Source organism: Parasteatoda tepidariorum, chromosome 11, assembly GCF_982258835.1.
Source record: "Parasteatoda tepidariorum strain Cologne lab strain chromosome 11, Ptep-v5.0, whole genome shotgun sequence".
In the NCBI taxonomy this organism is placed as follows: domain Eukaryota; kingdom Metazoa; phylum Arthropoda; class Arachnida; order Araneae; family Theridiidae; genus Parasteatoda; species Parasteatoda tepidariorum.
The window spans coordinates 56,567,017-56,588,096 of NC_141765.1; the positions used below are offsets into that span (position 1 = coordinate 56,567,017).

The 21,080-nt window shown below is 28.7% G+C and overlaps 1 protein-coding gene across 1 annotated transcript in view; it reads left to right on the forward strand.

The window, feature by feature from the left end:
* kermit (PDZ domain-containing protein GIPC-like protein kermit) overlaps positions 1–21,080 on the forward strand; it is a 56,176-nt gene that overhangs the window by 30,697 nt on the left and 4,399 nt on the right. The window contains exon 2 of the mRNA XM_016060443.4: positions 17,005–17,235. Coding sequence (XP_015915929.1) covers positions 17,005–17,235 — 231 coding nt within the window. The remainder of the gene's footprint in view (positions 1–17,004; positions 17,236–21,080) is intronic.

Below are 21,080 nucleotides of genomic sequence, written 5' to 3' on the forward strand. Positions count from 1 at the left end.
CAGATTTTTTTGCAATATTCAGAATATGTATGAATATTAACAACGAATTTTTGATATTTGTATTTTAAAAGCTCTATGATTATGTACACTAATACAAATTACAAATAATGATTTTTATAAAAATCCAGAAAAAAAGTGCTAGGGTTAAAAAGTATGTTAAAAAAATACAAGGTCATGAATCGAAAAAAGTTTTTCATCATAAAAAATTTTTTTGGAAAAATATTCTAAATAACTGTCTACAAGTTCCATCCGTTACGGAGAGTTAAATAGATTTAATGAACAAAGACAAGACTATTATTAGTTCCAATGAGATAGATTTTTCTTTTTGAATATAATTATTGCATCCTGCCTTTATCCTGCTTAATCCTGTCTTTAACATCATACAATGAAGCTTTGTAGTTTTTGTAATTTGTAATTGTAACTTGCATGTTAGAATTCTTTTGCTCCGTATAAAAATAAAAAATAAATAAAATAAAAAAAACTATTTTCTCTAGTGTCCCTCCCATTTCCTTTATTATAATGATGTCGGAAAAACGTTTCAATTGTTTCATTTATTTTACTTCCAATAAAAATACCTGTATATGCTAAATGTTCATTTTATTTATTTATTTAGTCTGTTGTATTAGTTTGGGAAGAAAATGTGACCTTGACTTTGATTGAATTGAAAGATAAGGCACTGAACCCTCGTTTTCTTTCATATTAAAGTTCATAGAAGAAGAAAAAAACATTTTTTTCTTATCTTTATTTCACTATTATCTGCAAGCACAAACCAACAAATACCTAATGCTGGTGAGGTCATCATTATGTACTTCGATTTTTTCTCTTCTTTCTGCCTTAAAAAGAATTGTTAAATAAAATATGTGATAACAATTGTTATAAGAGATAAAGAAATTATTTCAGATCTCCAAGCAAGAAAAATAACTTTCGAATTTTTTTTTTGTTGTAATAACCACATAAACTGGTTTAAAAAAATTTTAAAAATGAATTACTAAACTTAATTTTAAGTCCTATGTTTTCAAATATTTTAAAATCCCGCGGTATTATCGTTATCGGATTAATCGTTTTTATTATAAATGTATCTACGCACATATCTGCGAATATGTGTGTACATTCTTTAATACTAAAAATGATTAAAATTAATAAGAAAATAAAGCAGCTAATTTTTACCGAATTGTTTTAATATTTTTAATTAGGAACCCAAACATTAAAATGTTTTTAAGTAAATTACGTTGTTCGAGATATTTTATTTTATAACCGGCATTGAAAAGCTGACACAATTCTGAGTTTCATCAGCATTGGCACGACAGCCCTTTGTGAGCCTGGGCCTTCCTCAGAAGCTTTTCCCGTTCTGCCCTTCTCCCAGCAATTGTTTTCCAGTTCTTTACTTTTAGGATGGCAAAATCCTCATCTACACAGTCCTTCCATCTCTTTTTGGGCCTTCCTCTTGGCCTTTTATTGGAGGGGGTTGTATTAGAGATGCTGTTCGTTCGTTCGTTCGTTAGCAATGCTATTCGTTCTGGGCTCATTCTCACTACATGCCTGGCCCATCTCATTCTACTTAATTTAATAGATTTAATGATATCATCTCCATCAAAGATCCTATATATTTCAAAATTATATCTTTTCCTCCAGTTGTCGTTATCGTGTATAGGGCCAAAGATGGTTCGTAGGACCTTCCTTAATTCTAAGTTTACGACTATCAATTTTCAACTCCGTAGCCTTATGATTTTAAATCCAACCAAGAAGAAAAGGGAACTCCTAGATCAATCATCGAAGCAAACTAGCTTTCCTTAAAAACTTTCCTGAAAACTAACCCGCCTTTGCGTTACATGGAAGGAAAAACCACGAAAACTTTTCACGGTTAACGGGGCAGCACGAAATTTCTAACCTATGCACTGTGGAGGGCTCGAACTGGGAGCAAAATATGAATAACCAGCTACCATATGGGATTCAAACCTGGGTCACCTCATTGGGAGGCGAACATTCTATCCCCTGAGCCACCACGGCTCTTATTGAAAATATTTTATTTTATGTTTTATCTTATATTTCATATTTTATTTTATATTTTATTTTACATTTTTTTAAAATTTTATTTTATAACCTTAGTTGAACAACCGACCCAATTTTGGGTTTACGACTACTAATGTTTAACTGTGTAGCTTTGAAATTTTGAACCCAATCCGGAAGACAAGGGATTTTCTGGATCAAGTATTGGGAGAAATTTCCTTCTTAGAAGACTTTTTTGATGGAACTAAGCCACATTTGCGTTACATGAAGAGGAATACCACGGTTAGACTGACGGCAGAGGGACTCTACCCCATGATTCATCGACCACTCAGGATATTTTACATCAGCACTGTGGTCGGCGCGAGCCGGGTGCGGAATTCGTATCGACCAACCATCGCTGGGATTCGAACCCAACTCACCTCATTGGAGGCGATCACTCTATCCTCTGAGTCACTACGACTCTGTTCGATATATTAAAGAATTTGTAGTTTAATGAACTTAAACATTTTATTAACTGATAACTCGGTAGTATGTTTTGGTTTCAAAGGGCTTCTGTAGCAATCAGTTTATTGCCAAGTGAATAGTGGGGGTTTTAAGACTCCACAATGTCTAGGTCAACGGCATAATGGTGCCAATGTGGTCAGTATTGACCACCGGGAGCTGTAACTTTTCAACAAGCCGGTACTGAGGTATCTGCAACTAGGTGGGTTTCAAGTCACCACCGGGGATAGAGTCCGGCTCTTTGTAATGACAGTTTAGTACCTTAACCACTGTGTCACTTCAATTCACTTAGTTTTTGGTGTTTATAGTTAATATAGGTATTGACTAAAAAAGAACAGGTATGCGATATACATTAAAAGCATATCGCATACCTGTTCTTTTTTTAATTGGAGCAACATAACATGCATTTTCCTATTAATCTAGGGTTAATATCAGTGACAAATTATCGTGCATATAATAAAGTACTTTCCGTGTAATAAAATTGTCATGTAAAATAAATAAAGATGCATAAGGGTTATTTAATTCGATGAATATTGATGGATCTTTTTATATAAGTTTCATGTAACTCCACATTTTTATCACTCTGTCTAATTATTGATAAAAAGTTTTGTATTTTTATATTTCACTTCTAAAAAATTATATTTTTTATTCTTTTTTTTAAGAAAAGAATGAAACTTTACAAAATTTTTTTATTTTAAGTAATTGCACAATTTATCGAATTAAAAAACCTCGTATCTTGGTGGACTTAAGCTACGAAGCAATGTTTGCTGTATCTTGAAATGATTTTTTTTGTTTCAAAAAAATATTTTTTTCCTGAAAGGCCTAGCAGTGTAATCTTTAAAAAATATTTGCATTAATAAGCTAATGTATAATATATTTCTCTCAAAATTTTTAAGTAATTTGAAATATTACGCTTTGTATGCAAAAAAAAAAAAAAAAAAAAAAAATCAAAATCAGTTCAGGGTACAACATAATCCCCTATATTTTCGTTTTTGTTTTCGATTCCTGAACATGTAGTTTGTAGTACAAATGGCGAAATATTTATACACGAAAAATTTTACTTTTTAAGTTAGGGTGTTTCAAATGGTTCGAAAAGAAATACATAACCTAATTACCCGAAATGAATTAGTAAAAATGTCTAGACTAAAAATCTTCATGTTGTTTTATGTAAAAGAAATTTGTATGAGATTATTATTTTAAAACTAATGCGTTTTTCAAATTGACGTTCTTTTATTGTATCATGAGAAGCTGAATAAATATAATTCTTGCAATAAAATTACCGAATATTGTTTACATTTTGGTGAAATAATACAAATAGTATTTTTTTATATACTGATTTGTCTTTTATTAGAAAGTATTGAAAATATTTAGTACTAATTAAGTTTATTGATTTTGTGAGAAGATTAAAATAAAGTATTCGTATTGCTCCTTCTACTGTGATTTGCGAGCTTTTAAAGCTTTCTTCATAGAATTTGAAAAAAATAATTGGAAAAAAAAACACAACAAAATTCCATTTAAAAACTTAAATATTTGTTCAAAGTATTTGCAGAAGATATGTAAGCAAAACTATTTCATTGTAAGAAATATTTTAATCTAGAAGTTATACTGATAATTTTAAATGTTTGATTGCAAATAAAATATTTATAATCAAACAAAATGTAATTAGTAGAATTAAACGTATGAAAAGTATTATAGAATAAGAGCTATATGGAAAATATAAAATGTATTTGTGGCACTTTTTTTTTAGAATAGCGCTTTTATATTCAGTTTTGTTAAAATACACGTAGCATATGTCATCACAAATTGTATTTTAATGGTTTTAAATCCAACTGATTTATTCCGTTCATGGATAATAAGTGCTATGCGTGTAAGTAAAAGATTGATCTTAAGGTAAAATGAGTATTATTTATAACAACAATTTATAATTTCAACAATTACTTCTGTTTTAAAATTTTAAATTCAATTTCAGTTTTAGTCTCAATATGACTGAAAATGATTATGAAAAATGCTTTCTAACTTATCATAACTATAGTTTCAAAGCTCTTAAAGTTAGTTAATTTTAATTAGTTAATTTAAGATTAAAAAATTTAATTTCAACTTTCAAATTTTTTATGTTTTCAATAATAACATTTATAAAAGTACAGTTCTTTTTCAAGTTTACAAAAATAGCATCCTTGTATACTCAATAACTCTTATTTTGCATAAGAAAAAAATATATTTCTCAAAAGTAAGAAGTTGATATAGAAATTATTTATCAATCAAAATATAGAATGCATACATTTGATAAATAAGTTTACTGATGACTTCAAAAAATTATACAAAAAATATAGTTAAATTTATTTTTAAATGCGTAATTTTTTCAATAAATTATGTTTTTATTTAATCATGTATAATCATATTGTTTTTTCATTACTTCTTTACCATATTTAATGTTTTAAGTGATTTAAATTCTAAATCTAACATTTTGAATGAAATGGTTTATTAAACCATCAGGACAATTTTAATGTTAAAATTACGAATCACTTATTGGTATTTATTTAACATTATAATCCAGATTATATGTTTTTCCTATACTAACTAAACATGGAACTGAACATATTTCCAAATCTCACTATCTCAAAGAGGTATCTAACAAGATCGAAATGTTTAAAATTATTTACAATACAAATCCCTCAGTTTAGAATTGAGATAAATTATTTTATCACTTTTACTTTATAATTAAAGTTCTTACAATAACAGGTTAATTTAATGTAGATTTCCTTTTTTTTTTAAAAAAAAAAAACGTATGTCTTCATTGCATTTTTAATAATTTAAAATCATGTCATTTGGTTCTTATTCATATTTTCCTTTGCCACCAAATATTTTACATAATTAAAACCTCACATCACAAATTTTGTGTGAAGCAAAGAACATCAAATCTAAACTTCAGTTTGATTTAATTTTATAGGTAAACATTTTTTTGTTTCCTTCAAATTAGAATTTTTGCTTCTTCCTTATATAGAGTTTCTTATGCAATCGAATATCTAAAATGTTTAAAGTTTAATCCATTTTGAATGAGATTAACAATGCATCAAACCAGTACAATTTTACTTTAATGAAAGCAAATACATAGTCATAACACAATATGTACTCTTTATTCCTTTAAAATCATTTTTTTCCTTCTCAGAGTTCATTATGCAATCGAATATCTAAAATGTTTTAAGTTTTATCCATTTTGAATAAAATTGATTATGTATCAAACCAGTATAATTTTACCTAAATGGAAGCATATGCATGCTCATAACACAAGGCACATGGAAAAAAAAAATGAAGCGTTCAGAACGGAAGTTGTTGCTGAATCAAACAAATCCTGAAGTCCAGAACAGGAAATAGTTCCTAGAAATTTTCATTTTTGTTTGGTTTTTTCCCTATTTCTAATTTAATGGCTTTCTCGTTGTTTCCGTTACTGTTAGATTTCAATTGCTCTTAGAATCGGAATTTTTATGCCGTACATTTATGTTTCTTTTTTATTTGTTGTCGGAAACCTCTTTAGAAGCTACTTTATGGGGTCATCGACCATTTTTAAAGCCATATGATTTGTATCCATATTGTTATTGTCCTTCACGCAAGTCTATAAATAAGAGAAATTAAAATGAAGTCTTGCCTTGACAGTTTTTTTACACATTATGCTTAACCATTAATTCAACGATTCAGAATATAAAGTTTTGCAATGGGGATGATTGCAATGGAGTATACAATGAAACTAAGAAACAATTTTTTGTTAAAAGTTTTTTTTTTTAATTTTGAAAATTTTTAATAATTTTTTTTATTTATTTAACAGTAACTAAATGCCTTCTTGTATATGGTTGTATTTTGGTTAATTCCGTGTTTTCGATTTTTCTGCTAGATAGCATTAGCATCTAGTAAAGGATCCATCGAGTGTACCGCCTTATCAATTTCAAAAACAAATTTTCAGATTTCGCGGAGAGAAAAAAACCCAAAATCATTACCAAAGTGCTTCGGTAAAAATTACCGAACTTATTTAGTGTTCCCATAAAGACAGAAACACGGTAAATGTTACCATATTCTGGTAGTTTTGATCATACTTTTTTTCTCAGTATGGGATGCTACCCTGTTAAAAATATTAAAGCAAGTTGAATTATAATAACCAACAAATTTGATGCAACCGTATAACACTCCTTAGAAAAATCGTTTCTACATTGAACTATATTATCTGTACTTTAAGCTATAATGTGGTTCTCAATTTTTTCAACTTTTATTAAGGTGTTAAGTTGAACCATGCTTCCTTTAAAGCGGAACCATAGTATAGCTTAATCAATATGTAGAAATATAATAATATGGTAAACCTTAGTACCATAATGGGTTGCAGCAAACTTGACATATTATACTCTAAAATTTCTAACAGTTTATAAGTTGCTAAATTAATCGATATCAAGCAAATTTACCATGACCAAAATTGATATACGATTATGGTTCAAATTTAGAGGAAACATGGTCTTGTTTTTAAATCGCATTAAAAAAAAGTATCACCATTTTATGCTTTAAAAACGTTAGCGTTATAAAACGTTCATTATGATTAACTAATTTCTCTGTAAGTGCTGGTACAAGTACGTGCATCTGCGTACCGATACTATGTATTGTATCTATGTAAAAAGCTATGTTTCGAGTGAAATTCTTGTTACAATATCAAAAAAGAAATCATTGTGTTTTTAAATTCTTTGTTGGTTACCAATATTGAAAGACAGTTAAAAGTTTTAAAGTGAGTATTGAAACATTGTAAGCAATACGTCATTAGTCTGTTTTGTGTTCTTCACGTGGCCTAATACTTGTTTTTTTCCACCTCATGATAGCTTTTCTTTTAATTTTATACGTGTTTTCCAAAAACTCTTTTAATGAAAATAGCAATAAAGTTTTGTGTTCTGCTTTGTTTTGAACACTACTTGTTGTTGTTTTGAAGGCATATCTTTGATGAGCTGTTCATTATCAAATGATTTTCGCCGAAAATGACCTGCTTTTGACTGATTATTCAGCAGTGACTATGTCATCATCAAAAAACAATGATAGACACAAGTCTTTGACGTTAAAAGACATTCTTCTATTCGCTCTAATCATGACTAGAAATGTGTTAAATAATCTCATTTTTGTATTTTATTCCTCGCTCGAACTCTTGAGTCATTTCCATTTTGTTTTTAATATACTTTTGTTAAAAAATTAAAAAAAAAATCACATTCGATGTTTCTTAATTCTAAATTATTTAACTTAAAATTTAAACTTAAAATTGAACTTAAAATTTGTGTAAATACAAAAATACAGTAAAATTTTCACGCCTTTCTTCCAGATATTCACTTATTTTTCTACTTAATTTTACATTTATTAAATCTTCAAACTTTTATCTTTAAAAAAATTAATGCTGTATATAATTTAATTCTGTGTTCTCTTATCAATTTTAACATGGAAAAAAGGTATAAAAAATTTTGACATTTCAGATGAAAAAGATACAGTCAAAGTTTATAAAATTTTTATGAAGTTTACAAAAACTAAGATAAATAAAACTCTTAAGCCGTCAATAAAATTTCATAGAAGCATAAGTATTATTCTTCACGAAAAAGATACTTAAATTAATTCTACATACAAATTGATTATTGTTAATTGTAAATGGAGAAAAAAATTCTGCTAAATTACGGTACTATATGATAATGTCATTTCTGGTAAAAAACTATAATTCTGATTAATAAAACCTTAATATGAGGTATTTAAACCATTTATATGGTAATAATATTTTCGTTCATTTGGTGAACGGTTAATAGAAAATTATGGTTTTCAAAATTATAGTTCTTCTTACCACACATTTAGTAAAAAATACAAAGCTGAAAAGTAAATTCAACCGAACAAATTGTGTTTATGCATGTCATGCTCTGAGGTATCATAATAAAATTAACAAATTTTGTCACAGATTATAAAACTATGTTTTTTCATTAATTTTGCCAAAATCATTACCAAATCGTTTCGATAAAAATGACTAAACTTTTTGATGTTCCCATCAAGGCAAAAACACTGTAACTTTTTTCATATTCTGCTAGTTTTGTCCGTATTTTATTTCTCAGTGGACGATTTTCGGTTACTCTAGAAACATTTTGAAGTTTTTATATTTCATTTTTCTAATTTGTGCAAACTTGCTATGTATTTTAAATACTTAAAGTTTGAGAAGATTAATGAAGTTTGTATGAAACGCATTTAATCTAAGGTGGCTTAAATGTTTCGAATTCGAACTACTAATGTCAACGTGAATCAGGGTGTAATAAAAAAGAAAAAAAAATTAATTACGTTTGCATGCTTTCTTTAATAATATTTTCTACAAAAATATTACAATATTTTGTTTTATTTCCATTTTTATAAGAGCCACGAAAATAAGGACGAATTTTGAAAACATTGCAAACTGAGATTTTGAGTTCTCTTCAACGAATGGTTGATATTAAAATATTAATCGAAATGTTGCGCGAATTTGTACTGTACTTTTTATTTTTACAATAGCCACGCGAATTATGATAAATCTTTGTTTCTTTTCGATTCATGACCTTCTTTTTTATAAAAATGCAAGCAGCATGTCACACAAAAAGGATTCCTCAGATTATACTACATTTTTCTCTATTTATTCAGCTTTATTAACTTTCAGTGTTTCCAAACTTGTGGTTGTTTCTAAATCCTTTCTACGACTTACTTTCTAAATTAGCCTTGAACGCACTTTTTAGTTTTGAATGACCAGAGCCGTTCCTCGAATTTATTCAAACATATGTTTATTTAAATCCTTTTTTAACATGAATTTTTTATTACGTATTTTTTTTTTTTTTTTTTTGAAAAAAAAGAAGAAAATATTTGAAGTAGCGACTAGAAGTAATTTGTTTATGCTAAAGCTAATTCTTTCTCGTATTTTGGTTCAATTTTTACCAATTCCAAGTCACATTTCTAGCAATATTTTATATGTTACTTAGTTTAGAGAGATCATTTAGAAAAGTATTTAAAAAATCTTACACGAAAATGCTTTAAGAAGAATTTAAGCATCCTTGAACCTTAATACCACGCACCAAAACTTCTAAGAGGACGCCATACCAAGGGATAAATTTTTCTGTGCAAATTCTTTCATCTCCGTGACTAATTTAAAAATTTGAAAGAAAGAAAAATCGAGTTCAAGCAAACTTTGATTAAGACACCAAATTGAAATTGCTGAAATTTTTTTTCTTCAAAATTTTAAAATGCAAACAAACTATTGGAAGAGAACTTCTCCATTACCAGGGGTCTGTTTAGAAGAAATTTAAGTCCGTTAACGGACCCTTCACAAAATATCTTTTCATAAAAACGGACCCTTCAAAAAATATTTTAACTTAAAAACGGACCCTTCACGAAATGATTTTTCTTTTAATCGGACCCTTCACAAATTTGTTTATCTTTATTACTGTTTTGTTAATCGAATAAACCTTTCCCAGGGAGAAAAAAGAAAGAAAGATGGATGTAAACGAATTAAGTTTTTGTCTTCGGCAGACGCTTCTTCCATTATTCGTCCGAAATGAATATTCTGCGTTCAGCAGTATAGGCTAAATACCAAATATTTGTATGTTGCATCTCTAATTTAGAAACAGCAATTGCTGTTTATTTCTGAAAATTTAATTTTTTTTAATTTTAATTTTACAGTATTGAGTATAATCTTGTATCTATTTACAATTTAAAAACTCATTGAAAAAGTTTTTTGCAATAACAGGACCCTATTTGCACAAATTCATAAAAGCAGGCCCCTGGTTGAAAGAATGTGAGTAATTTTTTCACATTTTGACAAAAACCGGACCTTTCACAAAATGTCTGGACAGACCCCTAATTACGTAATCCTAAATTATGCTCTCATAATCTATTTTCATTTTGATATTTTAAAATTTTCTTTTCAGTATTTGAAACTTCATGGCTTATTCTAGGTTTGTCTGAATTCACTTTTTCTGCACTTTAAACTTTAAATCACCTATAAAAGTGAAAGTGAATTTGCGACGAAAAGTTTCTCTCGTGATATGGCCTTCTTAACAAATGCCCATTGCATTAAGTCACTCTGACATAACCTATCACTGAGTTTTTTTTAATTTTCTGTTATATAATTCACATGTAAATGTTGCCTAAAAAACCTTAATACTACACACCTTAATACTACAAAATTGTGAAAAAATGAAGCTAAAATGATGAAATTTCAGCTAGTTGAAGAAATGCTGATTTTTATAACAAAGAGAAAACCAAGAAAACTTATATCGATTCTTTGTATTCACATGTTGAATATTTCCTTGGCCTGATAAACCACCTTTTACTGATCATTTTTTTTCTCAAATCCAAACATGACATCATGTCCTGACTTTCTCGCATTTATAAGGAAATAATTTTCAAGGAAGTATGACTAGTCAGGACTATTGTTTTTTTGAAAGGTCAACCACTTCTAAGAGGTCTTCAAGGTCTAGGCCTTCTTAAAATGATCTCACTTATTCCAACTCAAAATGCATATTCAATGAAACATATTAAGAGAACAGATATACTTAGATGCTAGCAAGCAAGTTATTCTTGCAGTATGTGTGGGAAGAAAATGTAAGATACCGTCTTCTGATGATTGTATTTTCTTTAGGTCTATAAATGCTCATCTTTGTAGCTATTCTCTTCGTATTTCACGAATGTGACCTCTTTTGTAATATTCAGGAACGCGTTTTCTTACATCAGAACAATAAACGAGTTTTTTAAAGAATCTAGTAACAAGAACTAGATCGCATAACCTATTGTTTGAAGTGATCTCTTTCTATGATTTTATACTTTATGTTTAAGTAAGCTTTCTAAGTTATTCAATGATTCTTATTATCTATATCACTTCATACAGTTAATCGTTACATAATTCTGTTTCTATTTGATCTAAATTTGGGTATTATACACAGCATTATATTTTTAAGAATATTCAATGCAGAAGACTAAATAAACCGAAAGATGCATGTGTTTTTCAAGGGTCGTATTGGAGGCATCATTAAGTCAATAAGAAGCTTTTCAAAAACGATTTTTTTTTTATTGTTATATGATTCGATTGTGTGTAGCTACTGCGTGCAAGAAAAAAAAAACATCCAATGATTAGAATTTGACGTTCTAAAATGTAAACTTAGCGGATAAAAAGAAAATGATCTAATTAATTAGTGCAGATGATGTTTAGGTTACGAAAATTGGCAAAATTTCCCCGGCGGATTCGGATTTTGGGCTCTCAATCTAAAACCAGGCAAAGAAAATGTTTATAAAAATACTCTCTTTAAAATCCTTTATTTAAAAAAATTTAAAGAGAATTAATTAACAAATTTCCAATTTAAAATTTCAGAGTTAATTTTGCACGAATTTAGTCTTCAAATTTACACTAAAAAACGCTTAAAACAACAACTCATTTTGAAATTTGAACTATAAACAATTTAACAGATATTCTAATTAAATTAAAAATTTTCAGTGAGAAATAAAAAAATTAGTAACAAAAAGGTGAGGTATATAAAGGTAAAAATAAAATTTGAGAAATGCTTTTAACTGGAATTCATAAGTAATTGTTCTAACTAGATCGCATTAAGATAAGACTTTTTCAATTGTTGTAACAGAAAACTAAATAGGAAATCATCCGGCGTAAAATTAAAGTGAATCATTATAGATAGTGTTAATTGATATGTTTATGATATTTAATCTTATCAATGAAGTTTATGACATTTAATCTTATAAAATAAATTAATAAAGGCCCAGTGACTGAGTGGTAGCGCCTCGCGCTCTTATACCGTAGGTCTGGAGTTCAATTCACGGACCGGGCAATGTTGACTCAGCCTTTCATCCCTTCAATGGGTCGATAAAATCGGTACCAAGCGTGCTATGGGACTAAACGCAGGGGGTTCCGCATTTGGCTGACCACCCAACTGAAACATCTACTCCCACACCTCAGAGCCTAAGGTCACGAAATTTGAATTAGGCACAGTAGTCCTTGGCCCTCCATGGGCTGTTGCGCCGTTGAGTTTAGTTTAGTTAGAAATTAAAATATTAGGTCGGTAAAAAAAATTTAATCCGTTATCAATTGTAGTTTGATGAAAGGTTTAAGGAGAATTTTTTAAACTTTACAGTCACGCAACAGGAACTCAAAACATATTTTAGTTTTATTACGAATCATTAATACAAATTTTAAAAAAAAGCATTAATAAAAATTTTAAAAAATATTTTAAAAAAATATTAGATTAGAATATATGTTAGTTAAAAACATTTATTAATAGATAAATTGTTAAGTCATTCTTTAGTACACAGTTTGTTGGAAAGAGGAGAAAAAATATGAAATTATTTTACGTTTTTAGATCCTTACCGAAAGACATTGAAAAAGTATCAATACTATCATAATATCGATATTTTTTTCGACAGTCTCATTTGGTATCGATCGATATTTTCTTTGTAACTATCGAAAAGCTTGCTGTTTGAAAAATTTGTATCGATCGTAAAACTCGTAATTTTTTTGATAATAACATAGTACAAATATGTTCCATTCATCTATATTATATATTTACATTTATTACTTCTCTTCCCAAAAATCTGTGGGTTTTGCGCAACACACAGTCCTCGGGTTAAAGAGAGTTCTAATAATTGTAAATATTACAATTATTAGAAGTTATTGTTTTTATTGTTATTGTTATTATTAGAGTAAATTCAATCAATGTTAAAATATGTATCCTTATTTTTTTTTTTATCATGTTTAAAAATCTTTTTCAAAGATTTAAGTTCTAACTTAAATTATAGATTAAAAATTTTTCAAGATTGAAAAATTAAACTGGAAAAATTTATATGACTTTAATAATTGATTAAAAAAGTATGCAAATTAAAAAGTAAATCCAAGCAAAATTCAAAATATCTGTTTCCTTTTTTATTTATTTTTTCAGAAAACTGTTTCGTTATATTTTCCATTGCAATACATTAAATTAACGAGAATTAAAGTAGTAGGAAAAGGTTGTAAAGCCAATTAAAAACTATCAATTTTGAGGAATGTATATTTTCTGATTGAGCTGATATATTTGGAATGTTTTTACTTGTTTTGTTTGTTTTTATAACTAGTTTCATTTTAATAGCATATTTTTTAAAATTATTTAATAATATTATAGGGTATGTAGCTGTAAAAAAATTAAGAAGCAGATCAAGTTCAATTAAAAAATGTGCTTTTCAGGGATTTATTTGATTTAACTATTACTCACTAATTCACTGATGATTTATTGATTCGTTTTTAAACAGATACATCTACCCACTTTTTAACTAAATTTCTAGCTCATTAAAATTCTGTATTAATTAACTTATTGGAAGATTAAAAAATCTGCTTTTTTTAACTACATCCTTTTATTTCTGTAGTTTGTCGGTATATCAAGAATCATTCATAATTAGCATTTTGACATTAAAAAATTAATTTTTAAATATACATTTAAGATATGTAATGAAAATAAAACAGTTCTTAATTAATTAATTAAATTTTATATTAAATATAAATCATTACAATGAAAAGTAAATAATAGTTTCATTTGATTCATATAAATAAAAACAAAAAATGTTGGAGAAAATAGTTCTCACGATTACTATTAGCTGCGAAAAACTGCATAATTACTGAGTGGGCGATTCTTCAAACAGCGGGAAAATATTGAAAAAGAATGAAAAGTGAATTAAAACAGTCGGGAATATAAAAAAGAACCGGAAACGATTGTTGGACTGTAATATGATTGAATTTTGTGAAATTAAAGTTCAAACTTTTTCAATAATAGCCGATGAAATTGACTGGTTTTTAAGTTTTTTAAAGTTTAATGACCGTGTATATGAGTTTCGAAAATAAAATAGTTCTATTATCGCACCGACCATCGAATTTGGTAATTTATTTCATTTTTATTTTAAATTAATGACAAGGACGGAATAAACTGATGTACGGAATGCAATAGCGACTATTCATTATCTGTTTGAGGCGAGATGTTGTGTGAACTTTTTAAAAAAGGCGGTATTACTCACAGAATTTTGAAGAGGTCAATGTAATGGATTTCCTTGAAAGTTAATGAAAACTATAACAAATATCTTTTATAGACATAAAAAAAAGGAATTTGAAACTAGCTATATGTAAAATAAAGTTCATTGTTCGCGGTTATTTTATGTTGTTTTATAATTATAAGTCGCATTTTTAAATTGTAGTAGACAGTGTTTCTTGAGATTGTTTTTGGTGAAAGACGCGGCGATTTCCCTCCCAAAAAAAAGATTTTTTCATACATTTACCTGTTATTTAGTTGAAATTCCGCCATATTATAAACCAGGGGTTTCCAACTTACATGAGGCCGGGGTCACAATTAAAAACACAAATCAAATGGCGGGCCGCAACTTTATCAAAATTATTTGTAGGACTCTTTTATGTTTGAAGGAACATTAAATATTACTGTCAGAGTTTTACCCAGTTGTACAAAACAAAAGTATTGAATTACAAATTAAAATAAGAAGTAGATTTTTAAAAATATTTAATTGTTAATAATAATATTTTTAAAAATATTAAATAAATGATAAAAATTCGGGCTACAATAACTTTAATGTGCACCTATGTATTAAACAATTAATGTGCAACAGATATCTAATTGTTAAGGTATTCAAACTTACATAACATAGTAGCACACAAAATATTCTATGAGAAAATTGAGGTTTGACTGTTGCAACTACCAGAGAATAGATATTTTTTCATTTTAAATTTAAAATTTACAAATGTGTTTGTAAATATTTTCGTCAAAAATGAGTGGTTTCAAAAAGTTAAATCGGAGAATTTCTTCGAGAAATTTTCTGATGCGCACATGCTAATTATAATCACAAAATACAAAAAAAAAAAAAAAAAAAAAAAAAAAAAAAAAATGTTAATAAAGAGCAACGTACACGATTATTTTTGTATTTGAATAAATATTTTCTTGGATGCAAAACCTGAAAAATAAATTTCTTTGTACCGTTGGTATGTTAAATTTCACAGAAACGAAGAAATTAGGTTTTTATTAACGAGAAAAGTATTTTAAACCCATGTAGATTTTTTACGAAAATTGTCCGCAAAAAAATGACAACTAATATATTTTAGTTCGTGGGCCACAAAAAAAAGACTTCGCGGGCCGGATACGGCCCCCGGGCAGCCAGTTGGAAACCCCTGTTATAAACTATCTACATAGAAACAATACCAAGGAAAGATTCGACAATAACTTTTAATAATTTTCCATTTCTCTTGTTTTTAAGTTTAGTGTAGTTGATAACATTAATTCATCCTCCAATTCAGTACTCGAATTCTGACTTATCCAAACAGTGAAAAAAAAATTCTTTTTCTCCCATTACCCATCCGATTGAGACACGTTATTCAGGCATCAGTAGGGCAGATTTGTTGGCCACTCCATCAGGGGCTCAATATTAGGTAGGCTAACGTTGTTCCTACAGTAAGGACAGATAGTATAGAGAACGAAAGAACGGGATTCGAAACCAGGACCTTTCTGAAGTGAAGTCAGCTTTCTGACCACTACATACTCCTGATGGCACAACAATAAGCTAAATTCAAGTTTTTTAAGAGATATTTAGTTTGAACTATTACTTAATTTGACAATGGCAGTTGCTTATAAATCAGGTATACTAAAACACAATTGAATATCAATATAATTAAAATATTATTTTCACATTCAATAAACTAAATCATATAAGTTGAAATTTGGTGTCGATACTATGAAGTATAGAGGAGCATCGATACTTTGTCTCGATAGAATCGATGGTATTGATTCTTTACTTTTAATACTTTTACTATGCCGAGTATCGATACTTTCCTTTGATACTTAAATTCTGCATTTTATTATCTATATCAAATCAGATGGCCGGGATAGCCTGGTCGGTAGGACGCTGGGCCCATGTCCGAGAGTTCGTGGGTTCGAACCCAGCCGGCCGAAGACTCCCCGTGTAGTAAAGTGAGTGATGCACGTTAAATCTGTCGAGTCGCAAAAGTCCTCCATGTTCCCTTTACAAATCAATACCTCTGGGGGTACTGGATTCGAGATAGATTGTTCTCTGATTCAGGTCAAAATTACGATCTGTGGATGAATGAATGGATGTATGAATGGATCCGCCCTATAAACGGGTGCGACATATGGTGTGGCAGAAGTCGAATTCTTGGCAATAGATGGCGCCACTGAGAAACAAGAAACGCACACTCTGCCTTAAATTTGCTCGGTTTCAGCAAGCAGGCTTGCCCGTGTGGCAAGTTGCATTAGAAACAACAACAACAACATATCAAATCAGATATGTTATCCTAAAAGTGAAGCGTCACTCAGTCATTTTTTGGATAGAAATTGTAAGATTTCAATTCAATGTAATGCTCCCCAACCTAATAATAAAATAATTCAGCATTCATGAATATTGAATATCAGTAGCAATATTAAATAAAATTTCTTTTTTTTATTTTAGATTCTATTTTGCACTCTGAATACACATAAAGTGGACATGTCAAAACTGCTTGGTGGACAAATAGGTTTAGATGATTTCATATTTGTACATCGTAAGGGACAAGCAAAAGAAGTGGAAATTACCAAAAATGAAGATGCACTAGGACTAACAATAACAGATAATGGAGCTGGATATGCTTTTATTAAAAGAGTCAAAGAGGGTAGTTTAATACACCAACTTGGATTTATTCAGGTATAGTCTTCTTTTTCAAATTTTAATTTTACGCGACTTTGAGAATGTTAAACTATATTAGTTATTTGAGCAAAAAAGGCTATGTCAGTATAGGCTGGTAAAAAATTGTACTGGTTTCAAATACATTTGTATTTTTAAATAAAGAAAAAATACTGTCAAAGGCACTTAGGATTATTGATTGAAAAACAAAGCGACAGCATTTAGCTTCGCAAAAAACTTACAAACAGCAAAAAAATATTTCTACATTTTTAAATCATGAACAAAAAAAATTGATAGCTTTAAATATTATAAACTCATTATTTAATTATAATAGTATAAACTTATTATTAAAATTTAAAAACTTAAAGTGTATTTGAAAGTTTTAACTAACCACCGAATGATTATTATAAGTAGTTAGGATAAAAACAAAGTGATGGTGTTTAAATTGACATCCAAGTTGACTTTCGAAAACCAGACAATATCACATATTTAACTCATACACTACATTTTTAAATAAAAATGATGATAAAAATTTATCAGATATAATCTACAAAAGCAATTTTTTGTTGTTTTTATTTTTAGCACTTAAAATACTTTAAGAGAACAATAGTTTTGGTAAATAGTATGTACCTTTCTTCTTAAAATATTTGAAACTTTCAATTTAAAGAAAATATATATATTTTATGATCTTAATAAAATGTCGATTATACATAAATATACAAAATTATAAACATTATTTAAATCAATGGAAGTAGAAATCGCGAATTGCATTAAAGTTATAAAAACGAACACAATCTTCTATGTTAATCATAAAACATTAAAATTTCGCGTTCAAAATTTAAATGGAACCAGTTACCATTTTAAATTTGCAAAAATTTAAATAAATTGAATATATTGAACTGAAATATTAAGCGTGAAACATTTAATTGGAAGCATCCCTTTTAATTTGCAACTCAACGGAATTAAAATACAAAATAAAATAAATCCCCCAACCCAAATACATGTAGTTCGTGGAATAAATGATGTCGTATTTTTCTTGTTTATCTATAAAACAAATAAAACTCCCTATTTTATGTCATCTGTATTAAAAACCATCAATTTCTCAGAAAGATAAAAACCTTTCTTTCACAAGATTTTTAATGGCGCAATAATTTTTTATCACTCGAAAATAAACTAGTTTTACGAATTGAGTTATTCAGCTCAGTAAGAAAAGTGGGCATAAAATTTAATAAAGATTTTTCGTCCGAATTTAAACTAATGTAGAAGTGTTTATTATTATTTATTATTTTAAATGTGCAAAATTCAAAATTTTAAACAAGTAAAAAAGTGAATGCATAAATTTGATCATTAAACTCTTCTTTTGAAGCATCAATCTTAATTTTTAGCTGCAAAATTAAATATAAACTAAACAAAACTAGAACACATGCAAAATAAAATATTCCCGCTACAGCCTGTTGTGGGCCAGGGGAATCATGAATGTTAAGGTGATTTTGTGACCAACGGCTATTCTCCACCAACAGAAACAAATGTGGCTAGTGCACTAAATGAATTGGTATATTTCAATTTTTATCTTTAAAATCCCTATTTTATACTTTTGTAAAAAAAAAAAAAAAAAAAAAAAAAAGCTATCATTTTCTTATGGAAATAAAAAATTTTCCTTCACAGAACTATTTTTAATAACTTTCTGATTTTTTGTTGATCAGAAATATTTAAATAAATTTTGCGAAATTTTTTTTCTCAGCAGTTAGATAATTTTGCATCAATTTGCCTAATAAAAAAAATCATTAAAAATTTGTGCCAGGAGTTTATTAAATTAAAATAGAATCATTTATTATATTAAATCATTTATTTAATTAAAATAGAATCACTTATTAATGTATAAATTTGAAAATAAAGCACTGTATTTGAAGCATCAGTTTTAATTTGCAACTACGCAATTAATTTCAAAATAATTTTTCTTTTCGCATCCCAAACACATGCAATAAATGATGTCGCATATTTTAGTTTCTTATCTATAAAATAAATAAAATTTCATATAATAAGTCATCTATATTAAAAATCCTCACTTTCTCAAAGCAATGAAAACTTCTTTCACAATATTTTTTTCAATGGCGTTCTTATCACTATAAAATATTTAAATTAGTTTTGTAAATTCACTGACACTAGAAAAATTTGCGGAATTTTCATAATACTTTATTATACGACAATAGTAAAAATTAAATTGCTTTGAAATATATTAACTCTGTAACGTAAGCTCTCGAAAAATACCAATTGTTTTTTCGCTGGAATGCATACAAATCGACTAATCATACGATACTAAAGATGCGCTTCAGCACTTAACGCTTCGTTGCGGAATATTTTTCTAATACTTTACCTGGTGACACGATGGATTAGAATTCCAGAATATAAATGATTTATTCCGCTGAAGATAATGGTTATTTTAATCTATAACGATCATGATTAATGTAAAGAAAGCTCTCAATTGACCTAAAGAATAAAGATAGCTTTCACTTAACTAAAATACATTTGAAATTAAAGATTTAAAAGCAAAATGTCTTCATTATGGGTTTGATATTGTTTTACAATCATAATTGATTCGACAAATAATAATTATTTAAAAAAAAATATTTTAAATCTATATTCTATGTGAGAATGAAACATTGGTGCAGAATCGATTCTCAAATGAAGAAACTTCTGTGGGGAGAGTAGTTACAGACCATGTCAACCTTCATCTATGAAAAGGTACCCCGACATAGAGTCGAGTTAACATGTCTTATATACTAGTGAATTGTAGTTGTAATTTTGTAGTGGTAGATACGCTACAGTACTCCCCCACCAGAATTATAGCTATGATAGAATTCGATGAATGGATGCCACTAGTTGATTCATTGCTGTTTTGTGCGAAGCCGGGAGAGCTGTATTAAGATCACTGTATTTTTTGAGTGCTGAATGTGAGAGGTGTATTAACTTCACGGTCGTAGTCGCTCCTCTGTTGCCGTTAGCAGTCGAGTATATGCAAGCCGGCGTTGTGTGTGATCGAGATGAGACTGAGTAGCAACTGCGTAAGGAGGTGGATAATGATGCAGTCACAAGTAGCAAGTCAACTGTTCAATGTGGACCATCCAACGAAGTAGGCGTTACTGCCGATGTAGGCGTATCCAGATCAAAGTGGGCGTTTTTTTTGCCAAGGTAGGCGTGTTCACATCACGTCCGGGTCACCAATGTGGGGAGAGTAGTTACAGACCATGTCAACCTTCATCTATGAAAAGGTACCCCGACATAGAGTCGAGTTAACATGTCTTATATACTAGTGAATTGTAGTTGTAATTTTGTAGTGGTAGATACGCTACAACTTCTAGGTACGTCTCCGTATTTATTCTCGTTTCGCAAATAAGTGATTAAATCCTTCGGAAATCGGATTACGGATTCAATATGGGAAAAACACTTATGCAACAACCAATTTTAAAATTTTCACAAGAAATTTTTTGAAAGTCGGAAAAAAAAAGTCTAGAATTTATTGAAAATTGTCCGCCATAAGCCTTCGGTTTATTTCGAACATATTCGTGCTTTGTTGTTGATGATGGCTCAGATTCTCACTTTTTCACATCAAACTATTGCGACGTTCGAAGAAAATTGCAGAAAAATTAATTGTTAAAGCGTGTTTTTATATGATTCCGTAACGTAATTAATCCTAATTAATAAATTACCTCATTTTTTATGCTTTCCTCTAACCCTGAGGATTTCATGCGTGAAAATCTGTTTATTATAGGATACGTAAGCGTTTTCGGAATCCTTAAAAAGTACTTGATTTATAAAACTGTTTTCAAAATCCTTAAAAAGTTAAGAACTTATTTTCAATTGTTCAT